The 15,095-nt window shown below is 53.7% G+C and overlaps 1 protein-coding gene across 1 annotated transcript in view; it reads left to right on the top strand.

Annotated features, from left to right (window-relative positions):
• Window positions 1-1,121: 1,121 nt before the first annotated feature.
• TRMT2A (tRNA methyltransferase 2A) overlaps window positions 1,122-15,095 on the top strand; it is a 29,042-nt gene continuing 15,068 nt past the window's right edge. Inside the window, exons 1-9 of the mRNA XM_078884220.1 lie at window positions 1,122-1,171; window positions 2,009-2,117; window positions 5,765-5,943; window positions 7,275-7,389; window positions 8,294-8,412; window positions 9,033-9,135; window positions 10,786-10,908; window positions 13,155-13,230; window positions 14,270-14,386. Coding sequence (XP_078740346.1) covers window positions 1,158-1,171; window positions 2,009-2,117; window positions 5,765-5,943; window positions 7,275-7,389; window positions 8,294-8,412; window positions 9,033-9,135; window positions 10,786-10,908; window positions 13,155-13,230; window positions 14,270-14,386 — 955 coding nt within the window. The 5' untranslated portion in view covers window positions 1,122-1,157. The remainder of the gene's footprint in view (window positions 1,172-2,008; window positions 2,118-5,764; window positions 5,944-7,274; window positions 7,390-8,293; window positions 8,413-9,032; window positions 9,136-10,785; window positions 10,909-13,154; window positions 13,231-14,269; window positions 14,387-15,095) is intronic.

Below are 15,095 nucleotides of genomic sequence, written 5' to 3'. Positions count from 1 at the left end.
ACTCACTGACACACTCACTCAGTGACTCACTCAGTCACTCACTCAGTCAGTCAGTCACTCACTCACTCACACACTCAGTGACACACTCACTCAGTCAGTCACTCATTCACTCAGTCACTCAGTGACTCACTCACTGACTCACTCACTGACTCACTCACTGCAGCTGCAGCAGAAGCAGGGCCTGGCTAAGGCTGTCCTGATGCGTCTAGCCAAGTACGCACAGACACAGCCAGTCAGTCACTCACTCAGTCACTCACTCAGTCAGTCACTCACTCAGTCACTCACTCAGTCAGTCACTCACTCACTCACTCAGTGACTCACTCAGTCACTCACTCAGTCAGTCAGTCACTCACTCACTCACACACTCAGTGACACACTCACTCAGTCAGTCACTCACTCACTCAGTCACTCAGTGACTCACTCACTGACTCACTCACTGACTCACTCACTGCAGCTGCAGCAGAAGCAGGGCCTGGCTAAGGCTGTCCTGATGCGTCTAGCCAAGTACGCACAGACACAGCCAGTCAGTCACTCACTCAGTCACTCACTCAGTCACTCACTCAGTCACTCACTCAGTCAGTCAGTCACTCACTCACTCACTCAGTGACTCACTCAGTCACTCACTCAGTCAGTCACTCACTCACTCACACTCAGTGACACACTCACTCAGTCAGTCACTCACTCACTCAGTCACTCAGTGACTCACTCACTGACTCACTCACTGACTCACTCACTGCAGCTGCAGCAGAAGCAGGGCCTGGCTAAGGCTGTCCTGATGCGTCTAGCCAAGTACGCACAGACACAGTCAGTCAGTCACTCAGTCAGTCACTCACTCAGTCACTCACTCACTCACTCAGTCACTCACTCAGTCACTCACACACTGACTCACTCACTCAGTCACTCAGTCAGTCAGTCACTCACTGCAGCTGCAGCAGAAGCAGGGCCTGGCTAAGGCTGTCCGGATGCGTCTAGCCAAGTACGCACAGACACAGTCAGTCAGTCACTCAGTCAGTCACTCACTCAGTCAGTCACTCAGTCACTCACTCAGTCACTCACTCACTCACTCAGTCACTCACACACTGACTCACTCAGTCACTCAGTCACTCACTCACTCACTGCAGCTGCAGCAGAAGCAGAGCCTGGCTAAGGCTGTCCTGATGCGTCTAGCCAAGTACGCACAGACACAGTCAGTCAGTCACTCAGTCAGTCAGTCACTCACTCAGTCAGTCACTCAGTCACTCAGTCAGTCACTCACTCACTGACTCACTGAATCACTCACTCAGTCACTCACTCAGTCACTCACACACTCAGTCACTCAGTGACTCACTCACTCACTCACTGACACATTCACTGACTCACTCACTGACACACTCAATCACTCACTGACTCACTCACACACTCACACACTGACTCACTCAACTCACTCAGTCACTCACTGACTCACTCACACACTCACACTCACTGACTCACTCACTCACTGACTCACTCACTCACTGACTCACTCACTCACTGACTCACTCACACACTGACTCACTCACACACTGACTCACTCACTCACACACTGACTCACTCACTCACTGACTCACACACTCACTCAGTCACTCACTCAGTCACACACTCACACACTCACTGACTCACTCACACACTCAGTCAGTCACTCACTCACTCATACACTGACTCACTCACTCACTCAGTCAGTCACACACTCACTCAGTCACTCACTCACTGACTCACTCACTCACTCAGTCAGTCACTCACTGACTCACTGACTCACTCACACACTCACTGACTCACACACTGACTCACTGACTCACTGAGTCACTCACTCAGTGACTCACTCACTCAGTCAATCTCTCAGTCACTCACTCACTCACTGACTCACACACTTCCTCAGTCACTCACTCACTCACTCACACACTCACTCACACACTCACTCACTGACTCACACACTGACTCACTCAGTCACTGTGGCTTGCCTATGACCTCTGACATCTGACCTCTGACCCAGGGACATCTGTGCTCACAACCGTGCCCTGCAGCCGTGGGTGCTGAACCAGAGAGAGAAGTACGACCACCTGTGCTGCCCTTTCCTGGGCATCACTCCCTCACCCCTACAGGTCAGCTGCCCACTCACCCAGCTACTCAGTCAGTCACTCAGTCAGTCACTCACCCACTCACCCAGCCACTCAGTCAGTCACTCAGCCACTCACTCAGCCACTCACCCAGCCACTCAGCCAGCCACTCAGCCACTCACTCACTCACTCAGCCACTCACTCACCCACTCACCCAGCCACTCAGTCAGTCACTCAGCCACTCACCCAGCCACTCACTCAGCCACTCAGCCACTCACTCAGCCACTCACTCAGCCACTCACTCAGCCACTCACTCAGCCACTCAGCCACTCACTCACTCAGCCACTCACTCACCCACTCACCCAGCCACTCACTCAGCCACTCAGCCACTCACTCACTCAGCCACTCAATCACCCACTCACCCAGCCACTCAGTCAGTCACTCAGCCACTCACCCAGCCACTCACTCAGCCACTCAGCCACTCACTCACTCACTCAGCCACTCACTCAGCCACTCACTCAGCCACTCACTCACCCACTCAGCCACTCACTCAGCCACTCACTCAGCCACTCACTCACCCACTCAGCCACTCACTCACCCACTCACCCAGCCACTCAGTCAGTCACTCAGCCACTCACCCAGCCACTCACTCAGCCACTCAGCCAGCCACTCACTCACTCACTCACTCACTCACCCACTCACTCACCCACTCACTCACCCACTCACCCACCCACTCACCCACTCAGCCACTCACTCACCCAGCCACTCACTCACCCAGCCACTCACTCACCCAGCCACTCACTCAGCCACTCACTCACTCACCCACTCACCCATTCAGCCACTCACTCAGCCACTCACCCACTCACTCACTCACCCACTCAGCCACTCACCCACTCGCTCAATCAGCCACTCACTCACTCACTCAGCCACTCACCCACTCACCCACTCAGCCACTCACTCACCCACTCAGCCACTCACTCACTCACCCACTCAGCCACTCACTCAGCCACTCACCCACTCGCTCAATCAGCCACTCACTCAGCCACTCACTCACCCACTCACCCAGCCACTCACTCACCCACTCAGCCATTCACTCACCCACTCACCCAGCCACTCACCCAGCCACTCACTCACCTACTCACCCAGCCACTCACTCACCCACTCAGCCACTCACCCAGCCACTCACCCACTCACTCACTCACCTACTCACTCACCCACTCACTCACCCGCCCAGCCACTCACTCACCCACTCACCCAGCCACTCACTCACCCACTCAGCCACTCACCCACTCACTCACCCACTCACTCACCCACTCAGCCACTCACTCACCCACTCACCCAGCCACTCACCCAGCCACTCACCCAGCCACTCACTCACCCACTCACCCAGCCACTCACTCACCCACTCACTCACTCAGCCACTCACTCACCCACTCATCCAGCCACTCACCCAGCCACTCACTCACCCACTCACCCAGCCACTCACTCACCCACTCACCCAGCCACTCAACCAGCCACTCACCCAGCCACTCACCCAGCCACTCACCCAGCCACTCACCCACTCACTCACTCACTCACCCACTCACTCACCCACTCACTCACCCACCCAGCCACTCACTCACCCACCCACCCAGCCACTCACTCACCCACTCACCCAGCCACTCACCCACCCACTCACTCACTCACTCACCCACTCACCCAGCCACTCACCCACCCACTCACTCACCCAGCCACTCACTCACTCACCCGCTCACTCACTCACTCACTCACCCAGCCACTCACTCACCCGCTCACTCACTCACTCACTCACCCAGCCACTCACTCACTCACTCACCCAGCCACTCACTCACTCGCTCACTCACTCACTCACCCAGCCACTCACTCACCCACTTACTCACTCACCCAGCCACTCACCCAGCCACTCACTCACCCACTCACTCACTCAGCCACTCACTCACCCACTCAGCCGCTCATCCAGCCACTCACTCACTCACCCTGTGTGTACTGTGTGTACTGTGTGTGCTGTGTGTGTACTGTGTGTGTACTGTGTGTGTACTTTGTGTACTGTGTGTGTGTACTGTGTGTGTACTGTGTGTGTGTACTGTGTGTGTACTGTGTGTGTACTGTGTGTGTGTACTGTGTGTGTACTGTGTGTGTACTGTGTGTACTGTGTGTACTGTGTGTGTACTGTATGTACTGTGTGTGTGTACTGTGTGTGTACTGTGTGTGTACTGTGTGTACTGTGTGTACTGTGTGTGTGTACTGTGTGTGTGTGCTGTGTGTGTGTGCTGTGTGTGTGTATTGTGTGTGTGTACTGTGTATGTACTGTGTGTACTGTGTGTGTACTGTGTGTGTGTACTGTGTGTGTGTACTGTGTGTACTGTGTGTGTGTACTGTGTGTACTGTGTGTGTGCTGTGTGTGTGTGCTGTGTGTGTGTACTGTGTGTGTGTACTGTGTGTGTGTACTGTGTGTACTGTGTGTGTGTACTGTGTGTGTGTACTGTGTGTACTGTGTGTGTGTAGTGTGTGTGCTGTGTGTGTGTACTGTGTGTGTGCTGTGTGTGTGTACTGTGTGTACTGTGTGTGTGTACTGTGTGTACTGTGTGTGTACTGTGTGTGTGTACTGTGTGTGTACTGTGTGTGTGTACTGTGTGTGTACTGTGTGTGTGTAATGTGTGTACTGTGTGTGTACTGTGTGTGTACTGTGTGTGTACTGTGTGTGTAATGTGTGTACTGTGTGTGTACTGTGTGTGTACTGTGTGTGTACTGTGTGTGTGTACTGTGTGTGTGTACTGTGTGTACTGTGTGTGTACTGTGTGTGTGTACTGTGTGTGTGTACTGTGTGTGTACTGTGTGTGTGTACTGTGTGTGTACTGTGTGTGTGTAATGTGTGTACTGTGTGTGTACTGTGTGTGTGTACTGTGTGTGTACTGTGTCTGTACTGTGTCTGTACTGTGTGTACTGTGTGTGTACTGTGTGTGTACTGTGTGTGTGTACTGTGTGTGTACTGTGTGTGTGTACTGTGTGTGTGTACTGTGTGTGTACTGTGTGTGTACTGTGTGTGTGCTGTGTGTGTGCTGTGTGTGTGTGCTGTGTGTGTGTGCTGTGTGTGTGTGCTGTGTGTGTGTGCTGTGTGTGTGCTGTGTGTGTGTGCTGTGTGTGTGTGCTGTGTGTGTGTGCTGTGTGTGTGTGCTGTGTGTGTGTACTGTGTGTGTGTAATGTGTGTGTACTGTGTGTGTGTAATGTGTGTGTACTGTGTGTGTACTGTGTGTGTGTACTGTGTGTGTGTAGTGTGTGTGTAGTGTGTGTGTGTAGTGTGTGTAGTGTGTGTGTGTAGTGTGTGTACTGTGTGTGTGTAGTGTGTGTGTGTAGTGTGTGTACTGTGTGTGTGTACTGTGTGTGTACTATGTGTACTGTGTGTGTGTACTGTATGTATGTACTGTGTGTATACTATGTGTACTGTATGTATGTACTGTGTGTGTGCTGTGTGTGTGCAGCGAGGCTACAGGAACAAGTGTGAGCTGAGTGTGGGTCGTGGCGAGTGCGGGGAGCGGGTGGTGGGGTTCCGGCTGTATTTGTACTGTGTGTGTGTGTACTGTGTGTACTGTGTGTGTGTACTGTGTGTGTGTACTGTGTGTACTGTATGTGTACTGTATGTACTGTGTGTGTGTGTGTGTGCTGTGTGTGTACAGCGAGGCTACAGGAACAAGTGTGAGCTGAGTGTGGGGCGAGGCGAGTGCGGGGAGCGGGTGGTGGGGTTCCGGCTGGGCGCCTACCGCCTGGGCTCCTGCTGTGTCGCTCCCCCCGCCGGCTGCGCGCACGTGGACAGCGCCACGGTGGAGGTGGCACTCGCCACGCAGACGCTTGTGCGGTGCGTGGCTCAGTCACTCGGTCACTCGCTCGGTCACTCGCTCGCTCGGTTCGCTCACTCGCTCGCTCACTCGCTCGCTCACTCACTCGGTCGCTCGCTCGCTCACTCACTCGCTCACTCACTCGCTCCCCCCGCCGGCTCCGCGGACGTGGACAGCGTCACGGTGGAGGTGGCGCTCGCCACGCAGACACTTGTGCGGTGGGTGGCTCACTCCGTGGCTCAGTCACTCGCTCACTCACTCACTCCCCCCGCCGGCTGCGCGCACGTGGACAGCGTCACGGTGGAGGTGGCACTCGCCACGCAGACACTTGTGCGGTGCGTGGCTCGATCCGTGGCTCAGTCACTCGCTCACTCACTCGGTCGCTCGCTCGCTCACTCGGTCACTCGGTCGGTCGGTCACTCGCTCGGTCGCTCGCTCAGTCGGTCACTCACTCGCTCGGTCACTCACTCGCTCACTCACTCGCTCACCTGCTCACTCACTCGGTCACTCCCTTGCTCGCGTCTCTGTGTGTGTCTATGTGTGTGTGTCTGTGTGTGTATCTGTGTGTGTGTGTGGGTGTGTGTGTGTCTGTGTGTGTCTGTCTGTGTGTGTGTGTGTCTGTGTGTGTCTGTCTGTGTGTGTGTGTGTCTGTGTGTGTGTGTGTCTGTGTGTGTGTGTGTCTGTGTGTGTGTGTGGGTGTGTGTGTGTCTGTGTGTGTCTGTCTGTGTGTGTGTGTGTGTCTGTGTGTGTCTGTCTGTGTGTGTCTGTCTGTGTGTGTGTGTCTGTGTGTGTGTGTGTCTGTGTGTGTGTGTGTAACTGTGTGTGTGTGTGTGTCTAAGTAGACAGTCCAAGTACGACGTCTATGACCCCCACACCTGCGTGTGTGTGTGTGTGTCACTGTGTGTGTGTGTGTCTGTGTGTGTGTGTGTGTGTGTCTCTCTGTGTGTGTCTGTCTGTGTGTGTGTGTGTCTAAGTAGACAGTCCAAGTACGACGTCTATGACCCCCACACCTGTGTGTGTGTGTGTGTGTCTGTGTGTGTGTGTCTGTGTGTCTGTGTGTGTGTAACTGTGTGTGTGTCTGTGTGTGTGTGTGTCTGTGTGTCTGTGCGTGTGTCTGTGTGTGTGTGTAACTGTGTGTGTCTGTGTGTGTGTCTGTGTGTGTGTCTGTGTGTGTGTCTGTGTGTGTGTGTCTAAGTAGACAGTCCAAGTACGACGTCTATGACCCGCACTCCTGTGTGTGTGTGTAACTGTGTGTCTGTGTGTGTGTGTAACTGTGTGTGTGTGTGTCTGTGTGTGTGTGTGTCTGTGTGTGTGTGTGTGTCTGTGTGTGTAACTGTGTGTGTCTAAGTAGACAGTCCAAGTACGACGTCTATGACCCGCACTCCTACCGAGGCCACTGGAGGCAGCTGACCGTGAGGACCTCACGCTGCCAGGAGCTCATGGTCATCCTCACCTTCCACCCACAGGTGGGCGGGTGGGTGGGTGAGTGGATGGGCGAGCGGGTGGGTGGGTGGGCGAGCGGGTGGGTGGGTGAGTGGATGGGCGAGCGGGTGGGTGGATGGGCGGGTGGGTGGGTGGGTGAGTGGATGGGCGAGCGGGTGGGTGGGTGGGCGAGCGGGTGGGTGGGTGAGTGGATGGGCGAGCGGGTGGGTGGATGGGCGGGTGGGTGGGTGGGTGAGTGGATGGGCGAGCGGGTGGGTGGGTGGGCGAGCGGGTGGGTGGGTGAGTGGATGGGCGAGCGGGTGGGTGGATGGGCGGGTGGGTGGGTGGGTGAGTGGATGGGTGAGCGGGTGGGTGGGTGGGCGGGTGGGTGGGTGGGCGAGCGGGTGGGTGGGTGAGTGGATGGGTGAGCGGGTGGGTGGATGGGCGAGCGAGTGGGTGGGTGAGTGGGTGGGTGAGCGGGTGGGTGGGTGGGTGGGTGAGTGGGTGGGTGGGTGAGTGGGTGGGCGAGCGGGTGGGTGGGTGGGTGGGTGAGTGGGTGGGTGGGTGAGTGGGTGGGTGAGTGGGCGGGCGAGTGGGCGGGCGGGCGGGCGAGTGGGTGGGTGGGTGGGCGAGCGGGTGGGTGGGTGAGTGGGTGGGTGGGTGAGTGGGTGAGTGGGTGGGCGGGCGAGTGGGTGGGTGGGTGGGTGGGTGGGTGAGCGGGTGGGTGGGTTGTTGTGTGGGTGGGTGGGTGAGTGTGCCCCAATAACAGCACTTGCCCCTACAGCACTGTGTGGGCTACCTGGGGTCACCTTTGTCTTTGTGTCTTGACCCCTCCATGACCCCCCCGTGACCCCCCATGCCCTCCCGTGACCTCCCCCCGTGCCCTCCCCACTTGACCCTCCGTGACCTCCCCCCTGTGACCCCCCCGTGACCCCTCGGTGACCCCAGGAGCTCTCGGAACAGGAAGTGGCAGCCGTGAAACAGGAAGTGGTTCACTTCTTCACCGCGGAGGATTCTGGGAAGGCCTGCGGAGTGACCTCACTCTACTTCCTGCTGCAGGGTCAGAGGTCAGCGTGATGGTGGTGATGATGGTGGTGATGGTGGTGATGATGGTTGTGATGGTGATGATGATGGTGGTGATGGTGGTGATGATGATGGTGGTGATGGTGGTGATGATGATGGTGGTGATGGTGGTGGTGATGATGGTTGTGATGGTGATGATGATGATGGTGGTGATGATGATGGTGATGGTGGTGGTGATGATGGTTGTGATGGTGATGATGATGATGGTGGTGATGATGATGGTGATGGTGGTGGTGATGATGGTGGTGATGATGATGGTGATGGCGGTGGTGATGATGGTGGTGATGATGGTGATGGTGGTGATGATGGTGGTGATGGTGATGATGATGATGGTGGTGATGATGATGGTGATGGTGGTGATGGTGGTGGTGATGATGGTGGTGATGATGGTGATGATGGTGGTGATGATGATGGTGATGATGGTGGTGGTGGTGATGATGGTGATGGTGGTGAGGTTGTTGTTGATGTTGTTGATGTTGTTGTTGTAGGGAGCCAGTTGAGAGTGATGATGATAGTGATGTTGATGTTGTTGATGTTGTTGTTGATGTTGTTGATGTTGTGGGTGATGTTGATGTTGTTGTTGATGTTGTTGTTGTTGACGTAGGGAGCGAGTTGAGAGTGCGGCTGAGCTCCTGTGGGGCTCAGCGAGGATCAAGGAGACGCTGATGGGACTCAACTTCCTCATCTCGCCAGCAGCGTTCTTCCAGGTGACGTCATCAACAACAACAACAACATCAACATTAATATCACCATCAACAACATCATTAACATCAACATCAACAACATCAACAACAACAACAACATCAACATTAATATCACCATCAACAACATCATCATTAACATCAACATCAACAACATCATCAACAACAACAACAACATCAACATTAATATCACCATCAACAACATCATCAACATCATCATTAACATCAACAACATCATCATCATCAACATCATCACCATCATCAACATCATCAACATCATCATCATCATCATTAACATCAACAACATCATCAACATCATCATCAACATCATCAACATCATCATCAACATCAACATCATCATCAACATCATCAACATCATCAACATCAACAACATCATCATCAACATCATCATCATCAACATCATCACCATCATCATCATCAACATCATCATTAACATCATCAACATCATCAACATTAACATCATCAACAACATTATCAACATCATCATCATCATCAACATCATCACCATCATCAACATTAACATCAACATCACCATCATCATGGTGATGTTGATGGCAGTGGTGATGGTGGTGGTGGCGATGTTGATGGCGGTGATGGTGGTGATGATGATGGTGATGATGTTGATGATGATGTTGTTGATGATGATGGTGATGATGTTGATGATGTTGGTGATGATGATGATGGTGATGATGTTGATGATGATGTTGTTGATGATGATGGTGATGATGATGATGATGTTGATGATGTTGGTGATGATGATGATGGTGATGATGGTGATGATGGCGGTGGCGTTGATGATGATGTTGATGATGGCGATGATGTTGATCGTGATGATGATGACGATGGCGGTGATGATGTTGGTGATGATGATGATGATGTTGATGATGATGATGTTGTTGATGTTGATGTTGATGACGATGATGATGATGATGATGGCGATGGCGATGATGTTGTTGATGTTGATGATGATGAGATGATGACGACGGTGAGCGATGTAGGTGAATACAGGTGGAGCGGAGGCTCTACTCACCCTCCTGGGTGAGTGGTGATGGTGATGATGTTGTTGATGATGGTGATGATGTTGATGATGATGATGTTGATGATGATGATGTTGATGATGATGACGATGGCAATGATGTTGATGATGATGACGATGGTGATGATGATGATGATAATGATGATGATGATGGCAATGGCGATAATGATGTTGATGGTGATGATGATGATGATAATGATGATGGTGATGATGTTGTTGAAGATGATAGCGGTGATGATGGCGATCGCGGTGATGGTAGTGATGATGTTGATGATGATGATGTTGATGCAGGTGAACAAGGGTGGACCGGAGGCTCTGCTCACCCTCCTGGGTGAGTGGTGATGGTGATGATGATGATGTTGACGATGGTAGTGATAGTGGTGGCGATGTTGATCATGATGATGATGATGGCGATGTTGATGATGGCGGTGATGGCGATGTTGACGATGTTGATGATGATAATGATGGTGGCGGTGATGATGGTGATGATGATGATGATAATGATGATGGTGATGATGATGATAATGTTGATGATGACGATGATGATGTTGATGATGTTGATCGTGATGACGATGATGATGATGTTGATGGCGTTGCAGGTGAACACAGGTGGAGCGGAGGCTCTGCTCACCCTCCTGGGTGAGTGGGCCGGCCTCACCAAGGACACTCACCTGTTGGACGTCTGTTGCGGAACGGGAACCATCGGCCTGTCCCTCGCGCGGGTGAGGAGCTCGCTCACCACTCGCTCACCCAACTACTCACTCACCCACTCACCCACTCAGTCACTCACTCACCCACTCACCCACTCAGTCACTCACTCACTCACTTACTCATTCACTCACTTGCTCACCCAACTACTCACCCACTCACTCACCTACTCATACAGTCACTCACCCACTCATACAGTCACTCACCTAACTACTCACCCACTCAGTCACTCACCCAACTACTCACCCACTCACCCACTCACTCAGTCACTCACTCACTCACTCACCCAACTACTCACCCACTCACCCACCCACTCACTCACCCACTCACTCACCCACTCACTCACCCAACTACTCACCGACTCACCCACCCACTCACTCACCCACTCACTCACCCACTCACTCACCCACTCACCCACTCACCCACTCACCCACCCACTCACTCACCCACCCACTCACTCACCCACCCACTCACTCACCCACCCACTCACTCACCCACCCACTCACTCACCCACTCACCCACTCACCCACCCACTCACTCACCCACTCACTCACCCACTCACTCACTCACCCACTCACCCACTCACCCACCCACTCACCCACCCACTCACCCACCCACTCACTCACCCACTCACCCACTCACCCACCCACTCACTCACCCACTCACCCACTCACCCACCCACTCACTCACCCACTCACCCACCCACTCACTCACCCACTCACCCACCCACTCACTCACCCACTCACCCACCCACTCACTCACTCACCCACTCACCCACCCATCCACCCACCCACCCACTCACTCACCCACTCACCCACCCACTCACTCACCCACTCACCCACCCACTCACCCACCCACCCACCCACCCACTCACCCACCCACCCACTCACTCACCCACTCACCCACCCACTCACTCACCCACTCACTCACCCACTCACTCACCCACTCACCCACCCACTCACTCACTCACCCACTCACCCACCCACCCACCCACCCACCCACTCACTCACCCACTCACCCACCCACTCACCCACCCACTCACTCACCCACTCACTCACCCACTCACCCACCCACTCACTCACCCACTCACTCACCCACTCACCCACCCACTCACCCACCCACTCACTCACCTGCTGGACGTTTGCTGTGGAACGGGAACCATCGGCCTGTCCCTGGCGCGGGTGAGGAGCTCGCTCACCACTCACCTACTCACTCACTCACTCACCCACTCACTCACTCACTCACCTACTCACCTGCTCACTCACTCACCCACTCACTCACTCACCTACTCACTCACCTACTCACTCACTCAGTCACTCACCCACTCACTCATACAGTTACTCACCTAACTACTCACCCACTCACCTACTCACTCACTCACTCACCCACTCACTCACTCACTCACCTACTCACCTGCTCACTCACTCACCCACTCACTCACTCACTCACCTACTCACTCACCTACTCACTCACTCAGTCACTCACTCATACAGTTACTCACCTAACTACTCACCCACTCACCTACTCACACAGTCACTCAACACTCACTCGCCCAACTACTCACCCACTCACCTACTCACTCATCCAACTACCCACCCACTCACCTACTCACTCACTCACCTACCCACTCACTCACCTACCCACTCACTCACCTACCCACTCACTCACCTACCCACTCACTCACCTACTCACTCACCCACTCACACACCCACTCACTCACTCACTCACCTACCCACTCACTCACTCACCCACTCACTCACCCACTCACTCACCTTTTCACTCACCCACTCACTCACCCACTCACTCACCCACTCACCCACTCAATCACATACTCCCCCACTCACTCACCCACTCACTCACCCACTCACCCACTCAATCACTCACCCACCCACCCACTCACTCACTCACCCACTCACCCACTGACCTACTTAATCACACACTCACCTACTCACCCACTCACTCACACACTCACTCACTCACCCACTGATGGTGAAGATGGTGATGATGATGTTGTTGATGGTGTTGTTGATGGTGTTGTTGATTTTGTTGTTGATGTTGATGTTGATGATGGTGTTGATGTTGTTATTGATGGTGTTATTGATGTTGTTGATGGTGTTGATGTTGTTGATGATGTTGATGTTGTTGATGATGTTGATGTAGATGGTGTAGTTTGTGAAGAGCGCTGTTGACGTTGTTGACGTTGTTGATGTTGTTGATGTTTTTGATGTTGTTGACATTGTTGTTGTTGTTGTCGTTGTAGTTTGTGAAGAGCGTCGTTGGAGTGGACATCTGCGCTGAAGCCATCGAAGACGCCAACATCAACGCTGCACTCAACGGTGATGATCCAGTGTCCCAGTGTCCCTGTGTCCCAGTGTCTGTGTGTCTGTGTGTGTCTGTGTGTCTCAGTGTCTGTGTGTCTATCTGTGTGTGTGTCTGTGTGTGTGTGTCTGTCTGTGTGTGTGTCTGTGTGTATCAGTGTCTGTGTGTCTATCTGCGTGTTTGTCTGTGTGTGTGTGTCTGTGTGTGTGTGTCTGTCTGTGTGTGTGTGTGTGTGTCTGTGTGTGTGTGTGACTGTGTGTGTCACTGTGTGTGTCTGTGTGTCTGTGTGTGTCTGTGTGTGTCTGTGTGTCTGTGTGTGTCTGTGTGTGTGTGTGTCACTGTGTGTGTCTCTGTGTGTCTGTGTGTGTGTGTGTCACTGTGTGTGTGTCTGTGTGTGTGTCTGTGTGTGTGTCTGTGTGTGTGTCTGTGTGTGTGTCTGTGTGTGTGTGTGTCACTGTGTGTGTGTCTGTGTGTGTGTGTGTCACTGTGTGTGTGTCTGTGTGTGTGTCTGTGTGTGTGTCTGTGTGTGTGTCTGTGTGTGTCTGTGTGTGTCTGTCGGTGTTTGTGTGTGTGTGACTTTGTCTGTGTGTGTCTGACTGTGTGTGTGTCTATGTGTGTGTCTGACTGTGTGTGTCTATGTGTGTGTCTGACTGTGTGTGTGACTGTGTGTGTGTGTCTGTGTGTGTGTGTGTCTGTGTGTGTGTCTGACTGTCTGTGTGTGTGTGTGTGTCTGACTGTGTGTGTGTCTGTGTGTGTGTGTCTGTGTGTGTCTGACTGTGTGTGTGTCTGTGTGTCTCAGTGTCTGTGTGTCTGTGTGTGTGTGACTGTGTCTGTGTGTGTGTGTGACTGTGTCTGTGTGTGTGTCTGTCTGTGTGTGTAACTGTGTGTGTGTGTGTCACTGTGTGTGTCTGCGTGTTTATCTGTGTGACTGTGTGTGTGTCTGTGTGTGTGTGTGTCTGTGTGTGTATGTGTGTGTGTATGTGTGTGTGTGTGTCTGTGTGTGTCTGACTGTGTGTGTATGTGTGTGTGTCTGTCTGTGTGTGTGTGTGTGTCTAGGGGTGACCAACGCTCGCTTTGTCTGCGCGAGGGCCGAGGATTCCCTCTCTGCGCTGGTGAACTCCGTGAGGGGCGATCCCGTGGTGGCCATCGTAGATCCACCACGCGCCGGCCTGCGTGAGTCGCTCACCCACTCGCTCACCCACTCACTCACCCACTCGCTCACCTACTCGCTCACTCGCTCACTCACTCACCTACTCACTCACTCGCTCACTCACTCGCTCACCTACTCACTCACTCGCTCACTCACTCACCTACTCACTCACTCGCTCACTCAGCCACTCACCCAGCCACTCACTCACTCAGCCACTCGCTCACTCACCCACTCGCTCACTCACCCACTCACTCACCCACTCACTCACCCACTCACTCACTTACTCACTCACCCACTCACTCACCCACTCACTCACCCAACTACTCACCCACCCACTCACCTACTCACTCACACAGTCACTCACTCACTCACCCACTCACTCACCCACTCACTCACCCACTCACTCACTCACTCACCCACTCACTCACCCAACTACTCACCCACTCATTCAGTCACTCACTCACTCACTCACTCACTCACTCACTCACTCACTCACTCACCCACTCACTCACTCACCCACTGACTCACCCAACTACTCACCCACTCACCCACTCACTCACCCACTCACTCACCCACTCGCTCACCCACTCGCTCACCCACTCGCTCACCCACTCGCTCACCCAATCGCTCACCCACTCGCTCACCCAATCGCTCACCCACTCGCTCACCCGCTCGCTCACCCACTCGCTCACCCCCACGCTCACCACGTCGCTCACCCACTCACTCACCCAC

The sequence above is a fragment of the Lampetra fluviatilis genome, chromosome 79 (assembly GCF_964198595.1).
Source record: "Lampetra fluviatilis chromosome 79, kcLamFluv1.1, whole genome shotgun sequence".
NCBI lineage: Eukaryota > Metazoa > Chordata > Hyperoartia > Petromyzontiformes > Petromyzontidae > Lampetra > Lampetra fluviatilis.
This window is presented reverse-complemented; position numbering and strand designations above follow the sequence as displayed.